Source organism: Apostichopus japonicus, chromosome 20, assembly GCF_037975245.1.
Source record: "Apostichopus japonicus isolate 1M-3 chromosome 20, ASM3797524v1, whole genome shotgun sequence".
In the NCBI taxonomy this organism is placed as follows: Eukaryota; Metazoa; Echinodermata; class Holothuroidea; order Aspidochirotida; family Stichopodidae; genus Apostichopus; species Apostichopus japonicus.
In genome coordinates, this window is record NC_092580.1 from 7807869 (window position 1) to 7829226 (window position 21358).

The following is a 21358-nucleotide window of genomic DNA, read 5'->3' on the forward strand; positions in this document are numbered from 1 at the left end:
CAAATGGAACTCATCGAAATATACACATAGCCTAGGCTAAATGTGTATAATATCCCAGGTTAAGGCTTAATTAGTTTGTTACATTTTACAATATTTTTTTAATTTTTCATATAATATTTTTTATTATTGTTTTGAAGGATTAACCTGAAAACAGGTAGTCCGGTATGCACTATATAGTAAGGCCCTAACTCGTCCCCATGTTCGTTTCACTTACCATATATATTTCATCACAAGGGCAGTTCTGACATATTTTTCCCCCATAGAGGCTAGGAGGCCTATATCATCTTCTTACATTGAAACATTTGCTGTAAAGGGAGGGGAGGGGGGGGGGGGACAAAACTAACATAGCATACATGTTGTGATCCCTTACCTAAGAACATTTCTTATATCGTTCACCCCACCAAAAGAAAATACCCCCCATCTAAAACATCATTAATAACTCAATAATAAAAAATCAATAATAAGCATAGCCAGGACTTTGAACTTTTGGGGCATGACATCCAACTGTGGGCATTAAAATATTGTGGGCCAGTCGGTAGTAGACAAGTTGGCAAGTTAAGTGACTAGAGACTCTATTGGATGAATTGTAACAATTAAATGCAAAATCATCAGTCATGATTTTTAGAAAACAACTGGCCTAGCCTTTGTTACCGATCGGATCTTAAAATTTGGGATCTGGTACATCCCTATTTTCCAGTACCATATTGGTCAGAAAATAATGATTGGCACAGGTGTAGGCCATAATTGGTATTGATTTAATATTTTCTATAAGGATAATTGAGAAATGTATGAAAGTTCAACCAGACTTGACAAGTTTTCGTTGTTATGGGATAATTTACAGTACGGTACATGTGTTCCAAGTCCTTTTTTGCAAGAGGTTTTACAATGAAGTCTGAGATGGTGAGTATTGGTGAACAGCAAATACAGTCATTGAGTTCACAAAGAATGACCAAAATTAATAGTTAATAAAGATGCTCAAGAGTAACAGTTTTAAAACAATGTTTGTTTAATCAATTTGGGAAACTTAAAGAATGATACAGCAAATTTCATGCAGTTTACTTTTTCATGCATTTATGTGTTATTAAAATTTGTTATAGTTATTTTCCATTTGTCTCATGCAGATAATACCATTTCATTGAACAGGGAGATTGCCATATACCAACTCCTCATTTTCATATTGTGCTAGAGATTATGTTACATGCCTATGTTCATTTTCATTTAACAACAAAATCTCCTGTTTCATGATATTTTTTTACAAATGAATGTAAAAAAGAAATGAAGGAATTGGTAACATATTTTTGAGCAGAATTTATTGAACATCTAGCTGCCACTACCACAATGCTTTATACTACTTCAGTCATCTAGCTAATTACAACCTTTTTTGGGGCGAAATAGTTAATAGCAAATTTGCAAACGTATCGGCAATATAGTTGACATTTCAATCTTCAACACTATGGTAAACTTCCCATGTTGTCAGTGCCAGTTCACCACACAAAGCTTTTTAAGTTTATTACATTATAGATACATGCATAAAAGTCCAGACGATTAAAATCACATGTAACATAGACAGTTGTCATTAGTTGCGTAGGAAGGTACTTTTGAGTGGAAGGGTTGAAGACTGATGGCCGGCCTGGGGGAGGGGTCTTCGTTTGGAATTTTTTTGCATTTCCAGGTGGCCTCAGATGCAATTTGTTGCAAAATATAGCACACTTCAACACCCACTCCATTTTGTAAATAATTTTGCATTTTCACCTGGCCTTAGATGCAATTTGGTGCTCCAAATGAGATTTTTTTTCTGATTTGGAAATTAAAAAGGGGTTTTCTGACTTGCAAAGCGTGGGGGGGGAGGAATGATACTTCCGCCCCCCATATTTTTCACTGGGGCGGGGGCTGGCGCCCCCCTAATCTTGTTGCAGTTGAAAGTAGCACAGAAGAGCAAGTTGCAGCATTTCTTATTGGTTTGCGAGAAAAATTTAAAGTTTGCCATGAAGCTTGTATTTTTGTCACTGGACTAAGCTTTGGTCGATAGAGGCATAGTAGTAGGACTCGATTTAATTAGTCACAAAACTAATGTTATATTGTCAAATGATTAGAAGAAACTGGTCGATAGAGACATCGTTGTGACTAATTTGTTTGTAGTTATAATGACTAACTATTGTTTACAGTACACACATGGTACTTACATGAAGAAATCACTGATGAAAGCTCCTTTTGATAATCTGAACCGAAAGTCTGAGTCTTGAGACACATTTGCTTGGTTTTCTATTTCTGTTATCACAGTTGTACTGACATATCTAGCTGTGATGGTTGTCTCCACGTTAAGGCTGCGGATCCGTGGTGCAGGGTAAGATGTTAACTATAACATGAAATGAACATGGTTGGGTTGTTGGCTAATTGGAAAACAATGTAGAATGTTTTCAAAAAGTGATGCATCCTGATATCGCATTATATTGATCAACTTACCGTAACGAATCCATTTTACCTTGACAGAACTTAACTCACCCAATTGCAGCTATAGCCACTGAAGATACCCATCCACCCATAATCTGAAAATTGGGGTGTAATAATTGTGACTATGGTGTGTTACATCTTGAATATAGTAAAATGATCAAGGATAGACCATGCTGCCCGTTCATGCACGCTTAATGTTTGTATTTCTTTATAAATATGTTCAGGTTACTGTCATAATTAGCTAATTACTGTTCTCATATTTTGTATATCCCACTATTCACACAGCTTTTTTTCTTCTACTGAGCTACAGTATAATATAATTCATCGCCCAAAGTCAGCTGGCTTAATTTTATTTTAAAGTTTCCAAAGCATACTTTCCTGTTCTTTCATTAATCAACTTCAAAGTACGCGAACATTTTCTGAAATCCTTCTATTGACTTTCAAGTCAAACGCTCTCCCGGCAATTGAAAAGAATCACACTGAGTAGACCTAAGAAACGTGTACGCTGATGACACGTATTCCAATGGTGGGGGTGGGGGGGACACGTGTTCCACCAGGGGAGGGGTGGGGGATTGAGGCCAGTTCTATGACCTCAGGGTAATCAAACACGTAATACAAAATACAGAAAGGACACCAAATCGGTACCACTCTGCATATCGCCTAATTGATGTGACCATGCGGTATCTTGTATAGGTTTCTGTATAGTTGATTCCTTGTACGCCTACAAATTTTCCGCACGACTTCCACCTTGATGTTATATCGCAAAGACATTTGGTCTTACAGAAGACCAGACCAATAAATAAATCCCAACCCATTAGACTATACATTGAGACTAGAATCGATTATATTTGCTGCGCTGTTCTTGGAGTTCAATAAATTCATCTATAAGTTTCTACTATTTAAACCAGTATACTTTGGTCATACTATAGCCTTTCTATGTGGTTCATAACAATATAGTTAAATTAGCATAAATTAGTTTATGAGATGCAAAGAGTATTCTAAGGAGGGAGATATCAAGTCGGTAAAAGTTCCCCTCTCTGAACCCGGAAAAAAAGGAGAAGGAATCTGAAGATCCAAAGTACCACCTTAACATATTAATTAGTCTAATCAATTTTGAGATTTTCACCTTTTTTTCTTACAGGATTTATTTAAAACTACATCTCTCTCCTTGACTCTAGCTATTCTTATCGGTCAACACATCAAGTTTTCTCTGAATTTACCCCTGGTTCACCCTTCCTTTTCCCCTCCTCACCCCCCCCCTTATTGTTGACAATGGGGTAACCTCACTGGTAGGTTCTTATGTCATTATATTAGAACCCGTATTATAAGCCGGATTGCAGTAGAGTTTTGGTGTCCATGACGTAATCACCATTCAGTGTGTTTATATCATAGGAATAAATATTTGCAATACTCACAGAGGCGGTTGTTCTTCCATTGCACGGAGGTTCCTCTTCGTCACTACAGGGGCCGACATCGCCACTTCTGCTTGTAACTGAATCATCTATATTTCGTTGATATCTGTCAACAATCTCAGGATTTTTCTTTCAGGAAAAGAAAATATTCATATTTTATACCAAAAAAAATTGATGTTGCAACCAAAAGAAAAGGGTCAAAATATAACATTGCGTAGCGGCGTAGAACGGTAAAGCGTCCCGTAAGCTATGAATATGCATTATGGGTCATGACCTTTGCCCGTACGGTTTCTCACATAAAAAAGCCCGACATTTCTTGAACAACTGTGATAAGTGGGTAAGTTTTTGGTTCGAATCGCAAATAAAGTTGAAAACGTCAAGCTGTGTCAAAGCCACTAGTGAACTTATCCGGAACATTTAGACCTCTACCACACACATACATACACACACATATACTGTACATACATGATGCTAAACAACTCAAAATGATTTGTGATTCCTAAAGCCGGATCTATATATTTATATATATATATAAAGTTAAATTGATGGAAATGATAGCACCGTTTTGCATCTAAGCCCTCTTGCCCAAACAAAAGTTGTTTAGACCCTCCCCAGGAAGGAAAAGCAGTCAACTTTTTTTTGACTCCCTCACCGACTCCCCCCCCCCCCCCTCCCCTAGAAACGAACCCTCTAGTTATGTGCCTAATAAATGGTTACTCAGTACTGAAATGACTTGTTTACAACCAAAAGTTTGGTTTTCATCTAATTATTGCTTTCTTCATACCTCTGCGATTTCTGAGAGTTTTATTTTCCATGATAATGGTGAACAAATCCCAAGCAAAGTTGAAACGGTGAGGAAAATGAAGGATGATAATAAAATCTTCATTCTGTAACAAGAAATGAGACTCGAAAATTAATCGAAAATGATACAGAACAACAATGAATTTTCCCACAATTAGATCTTGTTTTCATTATAAGTTACCCTTAAAAAAAAAACGATATTAGGTCAATTTAATAAAAAGTTAGGTAAACTAACCATAACACAAGTATTCACCCTATAGTTTACAATCCAACCAAGTAAAATAGGAAAGTAACGTAACTTATATACTACACACACCCATACATGTCCTTATTTGTCGTATATATATATATATATATATATATATATATATATATATATATATATATATATATATAGGCAATGTTCTGCGTAGCACCGAGAATTCTAGTAGAAAAATAGTAAAGTTTGCTAGTGCTAGTGAAAAAGAAAAGAAACACGACGTTTCGGGTATAAACCCTTTAAACTTCCTTTCCATCCCTTATTACAACACATTCGCCACACCGTATACATAGGAACTTCAAAACTCTCACACGTGACCCCACCACCAAGGAAGTTTTCACGGAGATGCCTATTACAGCTTACAAGCGACTGAACAACCTGGCGGATCATTTGGTGTGGGCATCGCATCCTCAGCCCATCCCTGTCGACACTCCCGGCACCTACCCTTGTAACCGTAGTAGATGTAATACCTGCAAATATGTCACCTCAAATACTATGCTTCGTATCACTGGCCCTAAAAACTCTTTTATAATTAAACATTACTTTTCTTGTATTTCCACTAATGTAATTTATGTTATCATATGTAAACGTTGTAATTTACTTTACATAGGTGAAACCAAGCGAAGACTGGCAGATCGTATTACCGAACACTTACGCTCCATCAAATCCAAGTTTTCTGGTTACCCTGTTGCCTCTCACTTCAATTCCCCCTCCCCCTGTAAGATCACTGACTTTTCAGTTACGTGTGCTCTGTCCCCCAGAGGCACTGATATCGATCGTCTTAAATCCGAAAATAGACTAATTTTCCGACTTGGAACCTTATCCCCTTATGGTTTAAACTCTAAATTCGATTTGTTGTAAGTCCTTTTACCCTGCTACTGTTCGCTTCTTTCATGTGTGTGCATTGGACCATTTTATCTTTCTTCGTTCGCTGTTTACAGTTTTAGTAGTCTTTTTGCTCACCTTGTTAAAGGGTTTATACCCGAAACGTCGTGTTTCTTTTCTTTTTCACTAGCACTAGCAAACTTTACTATTTTTCTACTATATATATATATATATATATATTTATATATATATATATATTTATATATATATATATTTATATATATATATATATATATATATATATATATATATATATATATATATATATATATATATATATTACTCAAATCCTAGGCTGCAATTTGTATCAAACTATGATAGAAACCCATATAGCTGTTTACATAACTGCAGATAACTGAATAAATTTCGAATGATTCCATTCAGTTCTGATTATTAAGTATAGACTCGATACAGGCAAGGCATATAGGTAAGGTAATTAGTGTCACATGGTGATAGATTAAACAGTACGTAGACTCAATGACTCAACTCGACTCCACTCAAGTCAGGAAAATCATTGGTCACTGAAGTGACTCGTTACCACATTACAGCCCTATAGTGAGCTGCACTGTTATACGTAATCTTAACATTGAACTGAACTTGAAATACTATATCAAAATCAACAGAAACGCTGACCAAGGTAACTTACCTTCCTCAGTGAGTTCTTGCGTCCACTGTCAAATTTATGTTTGCTCTTTACGACTTCAACTCATAGACTGTGTTGTAATATCTGACAATAATGTGTTATTTATACCAATTGACTAAGCTTACCAAAGTTTGACCTTAAATATCTGCTTCCATATAGTTAGAAAAAGTACTTCAGGATATAAGGTATAACATTTAACCAAGCATATGGAAATCCCGCCCTCTTAGTGATTTATTAATGTAAAAATCAGATCAGATGTTCAAATGCTTATGTAAGGCGATATTAAAAGGAAGCCCGAATTGTTAATATATTTATAAAAACAGCTTTATGGGACCGGATAGCATTCAATATCGGTTTCCAAACAAACTTCCTTGGGTATTGTTTTAAATTGTGCAACGACTGAAAAACGCTTTTCCCAACACTCGCCTGTTGTTAACAAAGAAAGGAATATTTCAAGAGCAAAACTTGGTCAAAACTTGTCACTTTATGCTGAGTTTGTTTTAAATATTTTTTTTTATAGCAGTCATCACAGTATAGCTACCTAGAAGCTGCTTTGTGAGAATATCATTATCAAACAATCCAGTCATGGGAGTATAGGCCACAGAATTAATTCTAGAACAATGTTAGGGGTTATAAAGATGACGTCACTCTAAAGTTATAATAAATCTTTTGTTTGAGAAAGAAAGAAGAACCTTTGACATTTTAAAGTATTGTGAATATAAGTTTATAATGTGTGAATTTAAGATCTAATTTGTGAATTTAAGAAGAAGAGAGAGCAAAAAAGGGTGAATTTAAGACAAATTGAAAGTGTGAATCTAAGGAGATATGAGCGTAGTTTGACCCTTCATTGCTTCCTTAATAACGTAGAAAGTTTAAATTGTACTTTTTATAATCTTCAAAATGTGAAACGAGTGTTAAAATACTGCCTAATAGTTTGTTGTTTTAACAAGTTGCTCAATATCGATATTTTTAATATGCGTCGAGAGCCCTCTTCTATAAGATTGGATACCAATGACTGTAAAGTACTATAGTAAGTATTACGGGGCAAAGAATATGCCTAAAGCGTACACATCTGCCTTTTATCAACCAAAAACATAACACTGTATTTTTATCAATTGACTTCAATAAGAGCAGTAAATACTAAAACAACTGTCAACAAACTTCGAATTATTTCACATTAAACAGCAATTTACTCTGTCGATTTCTTAAATCAAATCCATTAATTTTTTTTCTCAGCACAAAATCAGTGAACCAACTTTCTGTAATGTGTAGTGTGGGGGGGGGGGTAGACCATAATATTCTCTTCCATATGATATATTAATAAATCCTGTGTCCTTGTCTATGAGGGGACGGCAAATGGGATGGGGGGGTGTGTTTACAGATAGATAGATAGATGGATGTATGGAGAAATGGATAGATGGATGGATGGATAGATAGATGGGTACACCAAGTGCCAGTTATCCACATACCCGTATCTTGTCACAGTTATGTATATTTTGAGGGTGGGGTGGGGGTCGGGGTGGAGTCAGGGTGGGACGAGGGTGATATAACACCAAAAAGTATCTTTACATACAGGTATAAAAGATGAGTACTTATTATCCGGGTAATTTGGACCGATTCTAGCAATCTATTCACTTTGTATTTTATTTTTCTCCATGTGACTATAGGTGTTGATAATCTACCAGCAAGGGTTCCTTAATAGGGCTAGGTTTCATAGTTGTAACTTTACCAAACATTTAGTCGATTGTTACTTTCAACAGCACCGATGGTATTAATTAACATCAATGGCCCCAGAAAAGAATTAAATCTTTATACCCAAGGTGCACCATCAAACCTTCTGTCCCAAAGCGTTTAAGGAACCTGCCTTCTTTGGTAGCCAAACGTACATGTATGCGTTAACCATAGTATGCCACACAGAAGGAAGCTTTGACAAATTCTTGGTTTAATGGTATGCGCAGAATTCTTTATTTACCAATGAGCTAGGTGGTACCACCAGCCCTTTTTAATGTTAAGGTAATTATGTTAACAAACTTTAATTTTTCGTACTACATTCATCATAGAATCATGCAAGGTGAAATATTTCTAACAAATGATTATTTGCAGGAGATTAGTTTGATCCTGACCTTTAATAGCCTATATACTCATATAGAGTCTAACACTACTTCCAGCAGTGCCCATGTGACTGTCCTTTCAAAATCCAGGCTGGCAATGCGAGAATATTTAAGGTCCTATAGAAAATGCATTGTAAGATTTTAATGTACACAGTGACATCTTGTTTGTCGGTTGTGTAGAAAAATTTCATTGCCTCCATATTGACCATAAAATGAAGCATCTGGTAAATAACATATAACGCTTCGGTTATAAGAATACTTCTACACACAATATAAAAAGAAAGGGCCTAATCTTGTACAATAGCAGGCTTCATTGTCTATGGTAAGATCCCTTGAATATCATCATTTCATATTTAATAATTCCTACATGATTAAACTATAAACCATAAGCAATTCCACTGTAAAACAAAAAATTACACTTTATTTATATCTAAATGAAAAAAGTGCAAATTTGCTGAATTTGGAAAATCCCACATATAATCATTTTGGATTTGAAATATAAGCATTAGCAATTTGTTAATCCCAGATATTGCATATCGTTTATCTTCTCAAATGTGAAAAACCCAAAAACATTCTCGTGAAGAGTAACCTGTTTAAACAAAAGTTTAAAATCATGGTTTGTAAATGCTATACAGTTAAAGGCTTGTATTTGCATCTATATCCCTTATGAAACATTCCTCACCAGATCAAATGTATGGTGTGGTATAACTTCCATAACGTGGTTACAGCTATTTATAAGTCCAGGGTAGTCTCAGAGTGCTGATTTCGTTCCAGAAATTATGCCACAAAAATGAAAAATTAAAAAGATTGTCTGAACTATATTCCTCAACTGTAAGAAGTTTTAGAATGTAATGTATAGTATCATGATAACATTCAGAGATGTTTTTGGGTGTACTGTTTCCATGGATACTGTGGGCTAGTTGGAGATTCAAATCAATGTATCCGTCTTATAAAGTGCTGGATCCAGATTTCCGTGTCCACCCTTTCCTGCATGCCAGCAAGTATGTTGGTTCTTTTCATGCCACACCACCGGTATCTTCGTGCCATCTGCAATCAAACTCGTTAGGTTTCCAAAATTTTGGTCTGGGATGCCATCTGGCGGCCCTGCTGGTTCGATTCGGAACTCGTGTCTCGTTGAGTAGAACTGGCCTGTAGAAAGCAAATTGAGGTATGCTGTTATATATTGTTACTAAGCCACTTGTAGCTAAAACCTGGTGAACTAAAACTAGCATCTGTAAATTTGTACAAACCGTCTTTGTCACAAATATCTAATGTGAAACCTTCATATGTTGGAGTTTCTGCGATCTTTATATTTCAAACATTAGAGACTTCCAAATAGACCTGGCTGGAAAACATAACCTAGCACAAAAAACCACTATGGCAATACAAGAGCCAATTGGGAAACACAAAATCTTTGGAGATCTGTAAACAGTTCAGATCATGCGCATTTGGACCCAGCCAGAGCCATCACCGTATCTAATGCTCTGGAATTGCAGTAATGCTGAAGATCGCCCCTCCCCCCCCCCCCCCCAATTGTTGTTCCTCAAATATTTAAAACATCATAATTGCCTTTTTGCGATAGTCTATAATTTGTTTTGTGCCTCAGGTCACCCTTCAGCGATGACATCATCACACATTAATTCCAAAATTAACGTTCGCAAACATTATTTGTAATAATGTAACAACATTAAGAGCCAACATTAGTAACGCAAATTGGAATTTTGGCCTATTACAAAGTGCCCAATGGGAGGATTGCCAACTTTTTTGTACATCACCAAAATACAGTATACAAAAAAATATTCTGTCTAACAAATGAAAAGTTTCAAGAGCTGATATTGATTTTACAATTTATGGAACTCATTAAGAGGGCATTTACTCACCAAGAATTCCACCTAGGCTCTCCGTAAATCCACTCGTTTCCTGAATGTAAAGACCAAGATGTTCTTCACGTTTATGTTTTCGAGATCCAACCCTTCTTTTGGTTCTTATGTCACTGTGTCTTCTTACGTACATCGATACACCTTTCATGTTATTAATCTCCAGAACCTTCTCGGCTGGGTCCACCCTGAGGATGAAACCATCAAATGCCATTCTCGATTTGATCTTCCAGTCCATTGTTAATCCCCCTTCTACCTTAATACTCCTGGGGGTTACAATTAGGGCGTGCCTTCCCAGATTTAATCCAATTGCTGTGAAGAAGCTCTTTATTGTAGTTCCTGTAGCCTCAGACACAGAATGGATGACAGCATTGATATAAATATCTGAAGATAACAGTAAAGAAAACCTGGACAGAGTTAGGATTCAAACCTGGAAATGAATGACAGCATTAATACAAATACCTGGAGATAACAGTAAATAATAACTGGAAAGGGTTAGGATTCAAACCTCTGTCTATTGTCCAACAACAATTGAATGAAAATTAATTTTCTCAATGCTTCTACTCTCAAGACAACTTCAGGTTTATTACTGGTGACCTCGATCCTGCATTGCTAATCTTAATAATATCATGTAAAGAGTTTTCATTTTATTACATTGACAACTCTCCCACTTTGAAAGATCTATTCCCTAATGTGTAGGGGTGGGGTGGGGGATATTATATCTACATGTATATATATTAATATCAATATATATATATATATCAATATAGATATATATATGTTTATCTATATGTTGATCTATATGTATATCTTTATATATATATATATATATATATAAATGAAAATCGTAATGAGTTGGAAAATCAAGAACAGTGAAAAAACTTTCAGCCTCCACCGGGATTCGAACCACGGGCCTCCCGCTCTGTACGCGGACACCCTAACCACTAGGCTATGGACGCTGATTGTATGTCCAGAGGTTCGAAACCGGTAAGGAAGATCGTAATTCCACTGTAGGCGTTTGTCACCTATATCGAACAATACTAGTTCTGTTTTTGGTGACATATTTTGCCCTACTCTAGAGATCAAACATGATGCTATCCAACTCGAATATATATATATATATATATATATATATATATATATATATATATATATATATATGACACCATGTAAAGTAAACTTCCAGCCTCCGCCACGATGCGAGACTGGGCCTTCTGTACCAACTAAGCTATTTGGACCCTGATGGTCAGTCCAGAGGTTTGAAACCAGTGAGGAAGGTTGTGATTTTCCTGAAGGCTTATATTATATACAAGGATGGTAACGAGACTATAGAGATGATATTAGACAGTGCTTACCAAGGCCCTCGTCACTCATTAAGTTAATCATCATTCCGTCTTCTCCTGTTATTTCAAAACACAGTGAAATGTTTTCCTTGGGGAGAGTAACAAAGACATGAGGATCACCGTCAACTGTAGGATAGGAGAGAACATAGTACACCTGGTATGAGTCATAGTTATCATTCACAACACCTAAGACATTGGTTAAATTGTTCATGAACAGTGAAATAAATGTAACATGCATATTAATGAGTTGACAATTATCTCTTGTTCTCATTAAATAATTGCAAAAACAATAATACGTGGCCTATATAATTGCAGCCCTGGTGCTTGGGTATTAGTTTCAATAATAATACTAATACTAATATATAGTACTAGTAAGTGAACAGTACTCCATTTCAATCTCACTTCGCCCCCCCCCCTCACCACCAACCCCTGTGACCCCTTTCCCCTCTCGCTCTTCAGTGTCTATAAGTACCAGTGTCTATAAGTACCAGTGTCTATAAGTGCTCCCTAATTACCATAGAACTGTTGATCCTGATGACATTTCTTGGATTTCGTTATCGTTTGGCAAATTCAGAATTTTTCAATATTATCACAAATTTTTTTCTGATACAGAACTGACAAAGTGGCAGTATCACCTGCAACTTCCTGACATGTATGATTCGCAGATCATGTGTATGACTAGAAGTAATTCTGGAACCGTCCCAGCTGCAAACACAAAAACGTTTTAAAAACGTTATTAAAACGTTTCGTCTTTTGTTTTGATAACGTTATTTGTGGTGTGATAAGTATGTCACGAAAACGTTTCTATTATCTCAAAACAGTTTTTCGATAAAACATTAATATAACATTAAAATCTCATATAAACGTTATGCCGACGTTTTTATAACACCACATTTAACGTAATAAAAACATATTTTAGAGACTCTTTTAAAAATGGCATGATAACGTTTTGTGTTTGCTGGGGTGTTACTTAATTTCTTGTAGTAGTACGTTAGCAACATACACCTTCAATGATGTATTCAAACATACTACGTTGTTATACGGTAGGCTACATGTAATAACATGACACTGCCTGCCGGGGTAATGGTGTATGACTGTGGTATTACTATACAGTAATGCAGTATAGAATGCCACATGGGTCATACTGTATATACTATATTACATGACTCCTTTGTCTTATGTAATTACTCGTTGGGTACATGAAAGTACGTTCATTCCAGTCACATGTTCGAACACCCATCCTACACACAGAGCAAGCACACAATACCCAATCTGATAAACATCTTGGAATGGTGTAAAGAGGTATACCGCCAACTAGCTAACTGTCAGTTGGGGCTATGTCCTTGACTCTGATAGAACTGACCAGTGAAAATACCAGTGAATTACAATTTGTAAACGCAGATGAAACGATTGAACTGGCCAATCTGGTACGGAATTCAAATTGGTTAAAGGTGATATAGTGGTATCGTGTACACAGTCGATATAAATGACAAGCCAACACCGATTTAGGCTGCTACTGTAATGATTAACTTGAATACCAGTATAGCCCGGCAGCCCAGTGCACTTTGATCAAACGAACGAGGTACCAATATCTGAGTATTGGAACATTTGTGGAAAAACCCAATATATCCAAAAGTGGATGTCTGCCGTGGTCCCTCTGCTGCATGTGGCCCCTGGGGCCTGTTAAAGGGGCCCCAAAAATGCATCTGATCAAACGAACGAGGTACCACTTGAAACCAATGTCAACTTAATGCATGAATGCCACAAAGTACTGAATGGCCCATGCCAGACAAATTTTTCTGCTGCAAAGGGCCCGCCAGACGCCCCCAAATATGGCCAAATGACCATTATCGTAGCATTGACCCAGATTAAATATGCAAGGTACCACTCAAAACTGGTTTGGAATGCTCGGGTCGATCTTACAGACTATGGAAATCATCATGCCAGACAAATTTTCTGCTACAAAGGGGCCAACAGACACACTGAAAAAAGGGCCCCCAAATGGGCTATGATCAATCATAGTTGGTACCACGCAAAACCAATATCAAATGCAAAGGTACTTTCCACAGAGTAAAGAACTGCCAATGCAAGACAAATTTTCTTCTGCATAGGTCCCACCAGAAAGAAAGAATAGGTGGTCCAATGTGGCCCTATATATGGGTCTAAAGAATTGGATATATGTGCCTTGTAACATGACATTTCAAGCTCATGCATGATTATATTATTTCCAGCATAAATTGGAGTTACTGTACACAAGACCAGTGTTTTAAGGCCAGTGTTTTATCTTATTTAGCTATTCGCTGCTCTAATCAAAATAAAGATAACACTTTCACCTAAGCCTCTACATATTTTGGGATTTGCAAGTCTGGGCAAGAATTACATTTCCCCACATTATAATTCTAACGCTCTGAGGAAGAGTCTTGCCTGGCTTGGATCCATAGAGCTACGGATGGAAGAGCAAGAATGGGTGCTACAGCCCTGACTAGTTTGAGGGACCGGCTCTCCCAGATCATCTATTCCAAGAGGGGGAACTGAGCGAAGATTTTCAAGGTAGCCGACCAGACGTGGCTTCCGAGTTTGATGCCGTTGATTCAAGTACTGAACCATCTTGGAGTGATGACCCCGACAATGAAACACAGATTTGAGCTTCCATTGTCTTTTTAGCATCAAGTTTATGGGAATACTTAATTTTCATAAACTTACTAATTATTCTTTTGAGATCTGTCTGAATGGCAAATGCAGTGTCTTATTACAATGCACACACTCCAGTGTTTAGTCACTGTCAAGAGACATGAAATTCTCAGTTCTTATACTTCGAAGCAATACCTAACATGTGTCATATTCAGAGTATTCACACAGTGATCTTTTGTTACTATCTTTGCCAATTATGATTTTAGTACATTTTAAATTAGCAAGTTCTAAAAGACCAAGATGGAGTAATATAGGCCAATTACTCATTTTATATTTTGTATCAAGGAATGGAGTCATACGTGGTGATATCAGTATCTGTTTGTTCAATCTTAGCATTATAAGTCCTTTAAAGAGTGTACCTAGCATAAAGATACATATACATATCTATGCTTCAATTATGTATCTTTAAAAAAACATATTGGACAGTTTCATCCCAAACCTTTATCGTTAAGTACACGTTATAAAGCATATTCACCATTGTTTGATTTTTGTTTCTTTGTCTGAGCTTAATATACAAAACAATCTCCTTTGTTCGACTACATGTATGTCTTTAGATGACACTTAATCGTTCTTCCTCAAGATTTTAAACTTTGTAGATTTACAATGCTAACGTAAACACAGTGTGTTAAGACACGAAATTATTTTGGGTTTCTTATTTACAATACATAAACTGATTTTAATCTGCTCCAGTGTTTCCAGCGAAACAAAGTAACTGCCAAGTTAAACACTGCTCACGATACAAAGTACTGACTGGATAAAAGAAAAAAGGATAGATACAAGAAAAAAGAATGGATTTGAGAATGCATTATAACTGTCAGGATCTCCCTCAAAGACTGAGTTCGCGTCATTTTAGTTTTGCTCAATAAAATGTTCAGTAATTGATACACCTACTAGTATACTAATCTCATTATTCTATTGGCCTATGTAGCGGGAAGGAATTTGAATAATTCAGGATGTTCTTGATTGTTATAGATTGGTTTCTTAAGGTATCTTAAATATTTAAACTGAGTTGGGGGCCCTTTTTTTAGTGTGTCTGTTGGCCCCTTTGTAGCAGAAAATTTGTCTGGCATGATGATTTCCATAGTCTGTAAGATCGATCCGAACATTCCAAACCGGTTTTGAGTGGTATCTTGCATATTTGATCTGGGGCAATGCTACGAAAATGGGCATTTGGGCCATATTTGGGGGCGTCTGGCGGGCCCTCAGCAGCAGAAAATTTGTCTGGCATGGGCCATTCAGTACTTTGTGGCATTCATGCATTAAGTTGACATTGGTTTCAAGTGGTACCTCGTTCGTTTGATCAAATGCATTTTTAGGGGCCCTTTTGGGTCGTCTGGCGGGCCCTTTATAGCAGAAAATTTGTCTGACATGATGATTTCCATAGCCTGTAAGATCAACCCGAACATTCCAAACCGGTTTTGAGTGGTACCATGCATATTTGATCTGGGTCAATGCTACGATAATGGGCATTTGGCCATATTTGGGGGCGTCTGGCGGGCCCTTTGCAGCAGAAAATTTGTCTGGCATGGGCCATTCAGTACTTTGTGGCATTCATGCATTAAGTTGACATTGGTTTCAAGTGGTACCTCGTTCGTTTGATCAGATGCATTTTTGGGCCCCCTTTAACCGGCCCCAGGGGCCACATGCAGCAGAGGAACCACGGCAGACATCCACTTTTGGATATATTGGGTTTTTCCACAAATGTTCCAATACTCAGATATTGGTACCTCGTTCGTTTGATCAAAGTGCACTGGGCTGCCGGGCTAGTAGACTAACACATGATGACAAAACAAGAAAATACAAATACCTGACATTGGCTGGGGCAATCTTTGTGGTGCTGTATAACAAAGAAAAATAAGGATGTATATGTAAACATGATATCATGATTTACTTTTATCGTCTTGATGGTTAACTTCATGGACTAATTAAACATTATTATTAAAACTATATGGTTCATGAAGTGGTATGTTCAATGGTTTTAACCTTAAGTTCTGCCAGTTTGAAACTTACATGGTTAGACTATATAGCTGGCACTCTGAACTGATAACCCTGTATGGTACTTAAGAAATGATATTGAACATTCATTTTACAGCAAAAGTGGGAGATATGGTTTCACTATAGTGGTATGTTCAATGATTTTAACCTTAAGTTCTGCCAGTTTGAAACTTACATGGCAAGACTATATAGCTGGCACTCTCAACTGATAACCCTGTATGGTACTTAAGAAATGATATTGAACATTCATTTCACAGCAAAATTGGGAGATATGGTTTCACTGTAGTGGTATGTTCAATGATTTTAACCTTGCGTTCTGCCAATTTGAAACTTACATGGCAAGACTATATAGTTGGCACTCTCAACTGATAACCCTGTATGGTACTTAAGAAATGATATTAAACATTCATTTCACAGCAAAAGTGGGAGATATGGGTTCACTATAGTGGTATATTCAATGATTTTAACCTTGCGTTCTGCCAATTTGAAACTTACACGATAAGACTATATGTCTGGCAATCTAATCATGTAAGGTAAATAAGAAATGATATGATATAGATTCATTTCGCAGCAAATGTGCGGGATATGGTTTTACATTATATAGTGGTACCAAGTTTAGTTCTGCCAATTTGAAACTTACCTGAATAGCTGTAACTCCGTGATGCCACTGCTACTGTATGGTAAATAAATGAGAAATACAATTAAAAGATTCATTTCGAAGCGAACGTGCAGGATTTGGTTTTACTATCGAAGCAATCTTCTTATCGGCCTGTTCTCCATCGACGGTATGTTTTTGTTGTACAAAAGCCTCGCAATTATGAAATATTTTGGTATCTAGACAAAACAAGTCCAAAGCAAGCTTGGTTACTCATCAATTCTTTAGTTAAGGGTAAACAGAAAGTTGGTTTTCCGTGTAAGCTTAATCCGTCATTGCGCAACCTAATTCTAATCATTTTGACATAGCCAATGCTTTGAATGATTCCTATTCATCAATTGGCCTAGTCATGAGCTAGATTCATCAACCTGCCCATCCAACTTCCTGGGAAATCCTAATACCAACTCAATTTTTGTTACACCTGTGTCGAGAATGGGAGATTCTGAAACTTATTAATGGACTTCAGGATGGCAAAGCGTCGAGAGTATAGATGGTATTTACGCCAAGCTTGTTAAATCTATCTCTCATGTATTAGCTCCCATACGTGCACATATCTTTAGAAAGGTATTTACTTCCGGTATATATCCTGACGCTCAGCGAAGGATATTCCACTGTTTAACAAGGGTGACCACTCATTATCTTATCTCAATTTAAACGATAGGCCTATAAGTATAAGTTTACTGTATTGAATAAAATTCTGGAAAAAAAGGGTGAAAAAACGGATGAGATTGTGTTTCAAGCAATCAGGATATTATTTACAAATTTCATTTGGTTTTAGCTGCGTGAGGGTCACTCAACATGTTATGCTTTAACAGAAATTGTAAATAACATTTACTCCCAATTGGATAATGGTAACAATGTACTAGGACTTATATTTACACTTGAAGAAAGCATTTAACAGCACTTAACAGGATCTTTCATGCGAGTAAATATAATAAACAGATAGGTTCTGAGAGCTTTTCCTTAAAGGTACCAAAATTAGCAGATCTTCTTTCACAAAGAAGTACATAGGTTCGACCATTGACGAGAATTTCAGGTGGAAACAGCATGTGAATGAATTACGTAATTCCCTCGTTCAGTATGAGTGACACAATCCAAGTTGATACTGCAATACAGCTTTATTAATCGTTTATTTATTTCTAGGCTTTTCTTATGCTATTGAAGTTTATGGCACAGCCTGTGCTACTCTCCTCAAACCTCTCTAGATAATACAAAAAAGATTACTCAAAAATCTCTACAGAATAGATTACTCAAACCTCCCCAAACTAACCAAAACAGAGTACTAAAACCTCTACAGACTATACAAAATAATACTCAAACCTCTCCCGAATATAAAAAATACATAGATTACTCAAACCTCTCCAGACTATACAAAATAGATTACTTAAACCCTCTCTATACTATACAAATAGTTTACTTAGATCTCTCCAGACTATACAAATAGTTTACTTAAACCTCTCCAGTCTATACAATTAGATTACTCAAACCTCTCTATACTATACAAATAGTTTACCTTAGCCTCTCCATACTATACAGAATAGATTACTCAAACCTCTCTATACTATTACTTAAAACTCTCCAGACTATACAAATAGTTTACTTAAACCTCTCCAGACTAAACAAATAGATTACTCTAACCTCTCCAGACTATACAAATAGATTACTCAAACCTCTCCAGATTATACAAAATAGATTACTTAAACCCTCTCTATACTATACAAATAGTTTACCTAAATCTCTCCAGACTATACAAATCGTTTACTTAGATCTCTCCAGACTATACAATAGATTACTCTAACCTCTCCAGACTATACAAAATAGATTATTCAAACCTCTCCAGACTATACAGAATATATTACTTCATTCTCTCCAGACTATACAGAATAGATTACTCAAACCTCTCCAGACTATACAGAATAGATTATTCAAACCTCTCCAGACTATACAAAATAGATTACTCAAACCTCTCCAGACTATACAAAATAGATTACTCAAACCTCTCCAGACTATACAGAATAGATTACTCAAACCTCTCCAGACTATACAAAATAGATTACTCAAACCTCTCCAGACTATACAAAATAGATTACTCAAACCTCTCCAGACTATACAGAATATATTACTTCATCCTCTCCAGTCTATACAATTAGATTACTCAAACCTCTCTATACTATACAAATAGTTTACTTAAACCTCTCCATACTATACAGAATAGATTACTCAAACCTCTCTATACTATACAAATAGTTTCTTTAAATCTCTCCAGACTATACAAATAGTTTACTTAAACCTCTCCAGACTATACAAATAGATTACTCTAACCTCTCCTATTGTTTCTTCTAGTGTCCATCATACGTAACATTAAATGTCATTCTTTGTTGCAACTATTTTTGTCAGTGAGTTATTGTATATATGAGAAATAAATTAAATTGAATTGAACTATAGTGATATGTTCAAAGATTTTGACCTTTAGTTCTGCCAATCTGAAACTTACCTGGTAGTGGTAGACTACTAGCGCCGATACTTTGAGGCTGTGAAATCCCTGTATGGTAAATAAGAAATGAAAAAGATCCTTTTTGCAGCAAAACAAGTGGGAAAATTAGATGATCAAATATAATTTTGATTCCATCTATTGCTTGGGAAGTCATTTATCATCCGAATCAAACTCTTATTCAACAAAATAGATTACTCAAACCTCTCCAGACTATACAAAATAGATTACTCAAACCTCTCCAGACTATACAGAATATATTACTCCATCCTCTCCAGACTATACAGAATAGATTGTTCGAACCTCTCCGGACTGGCTATACTGGCACCCTATAGTCTTGCTGAAACTGGATACACCGGCACCCCATTGTCTTGTATCTAGTTGTGAGAGTGGCTTAGGCTGGTCCCTCTTAAGTGAGGGAACTTAGTCTGTCTTTTATACTTACTTCTGGCAATTTGAGCTACAACACAGCAAACGCACACACTACACCCTCTAGTGGTACAAGCTACAACACCATGATTAAAGTGTCGGAATTCACTACTCTTAGAAGAGTGGGTATCATCTGGACCATGCACTTTCAAAGGATGAAGCTTGCACCATAGACCTGTCAACTGTAGTATATTGTTTATATTATATTGCACCATAGACCTGTCAACTAGAATGCATTGTTGATATTATATTGAACCAAAGACCTGTCAACTAGAGTGTATTGTTGATATTATATTGCACTATACCGTGTGCCTGTGCATTATTTATTGGAACATGCTCTTCCTCCGTCTCAGTTTCTAGGATATCGTCATAGTTCTCCTCATCATCTGGTTTGATGACTATTAGTGACGTCAGAGGGGTAACAAATTTATACTTTAGAGCAATGCCTGTTGCTTTGTCTCGAATAGAATTCTTCTCATCTGCGGTTAAAGCTATCTCGAGCTGTGCTAGAAGTTCTTTGATCGTGACGTAAGCCCACAATCGTTGTGCAAAGTCATCCACCTGATGCGGTTTCAATACAGTGTCATTCCCACCTTTATCTAGGTGACTCTGTGATAAAAAATACACATTTGCCATTGACAATGATAACTCTTATTGGAATGCATGACATAATCAAAGCTTGTCCAATGAACATATCAGCCAAAACTATCTATAAATTCAATGAGCATTCTTTAAGACGTGAAACAGATTGAGTATCTTATGAGCTTCTCCCAAAGGAAGAGTATGGAATGGTGGGATATGGAAGCGGGTGGCCCAAGGGGGGGGGGGGATAAGGTGAACACAGTTTGTGGCAAAGTACTGAATTCATAAATCAAATTACCTTTTGCAGAAGTAGAAGATAGATAATTAAGCGGCGGATATGTTCAGTGTCATTACACGTAACATTGAAATGGAAAATTGAAATAGAAGTAGATATATGAAAGGAAGGCGTTTGATTGCATATTCAAATTCACTGTCAATCACGTTTAAGTAGATGTGAACTTGGAGACAGCTAGAAATCAATATAAATCAGCAGGGGCATCAATCATGGAGGGGAGGGGGGCAGGGAGACATGTCCCCCACTTTTCTGAAGGGTGGGGACACAAAATCAAATGTCCCCCCCCCCAGGTTTAGTGACCTGACTTGTGTAGGTACTAGGCCTATCAGGCCCCTATGATTCATGTATCACATCAAAGAAGCTCAAACATTGTGCTTTTAGATTGATAACTATTTTAGTAATATGATGTCATGGGTTTGTACCTTATTATTGCATATG

General features: G+C 36.5%; 1 protein-coding gene across 12 annotated transcripts in view; it reads right to left on the reverse strand.

Moving 5' to 3' along the window:
* LOC139962094 (inter-alpha-trypsin inhibitor heavy chain H3-like) overlaps positions 1 to 21358 on the reverse strand; it is a 46486-nt gene that overhangs the window by 13297 nt on the left and 11831 nt on the right. For 7 of the 12 annotated variants that reach the window (XM_071961970.1, XM_071961966.1, XM_071961967.1 and 4 more), the window contains exons 1-4: positions 6455 to 6612; positions 4648 to 4750; positions 3867 to 3992; positions 2184 to 2356 (exon numbers count right to left, since the gene is read on the reverse strand). In XM_071961970.1, coding sequence (XP_071818071.1) covers positions 2184 to 2356; positions 3867 to 3992; positions 4648 to 4749 — 401 coding nt within the window. In that variant the 5' untranslated portion in view covers position 4750; positions 6455 to 6612. Of the gene's footprint in view, positions 1 to 2183; positions 2357 to 3866; positions 3993 to 4647; positions 4751 to 6454; positions 6613 to 8385; positions 9712 to 10442; positions 10824 to 11794; positions 11909 to 16280; positions 16311 to 17108; positions 17142 to 19617; positions 19666 to 20348; positions 20653 to 21358 lie in introns of those variants that run through there. The other 5 variants (XM_071961972.1, XM_071961971.1, XM_071961974.1 and 2 more) reach the window with 4 other exon arrangements.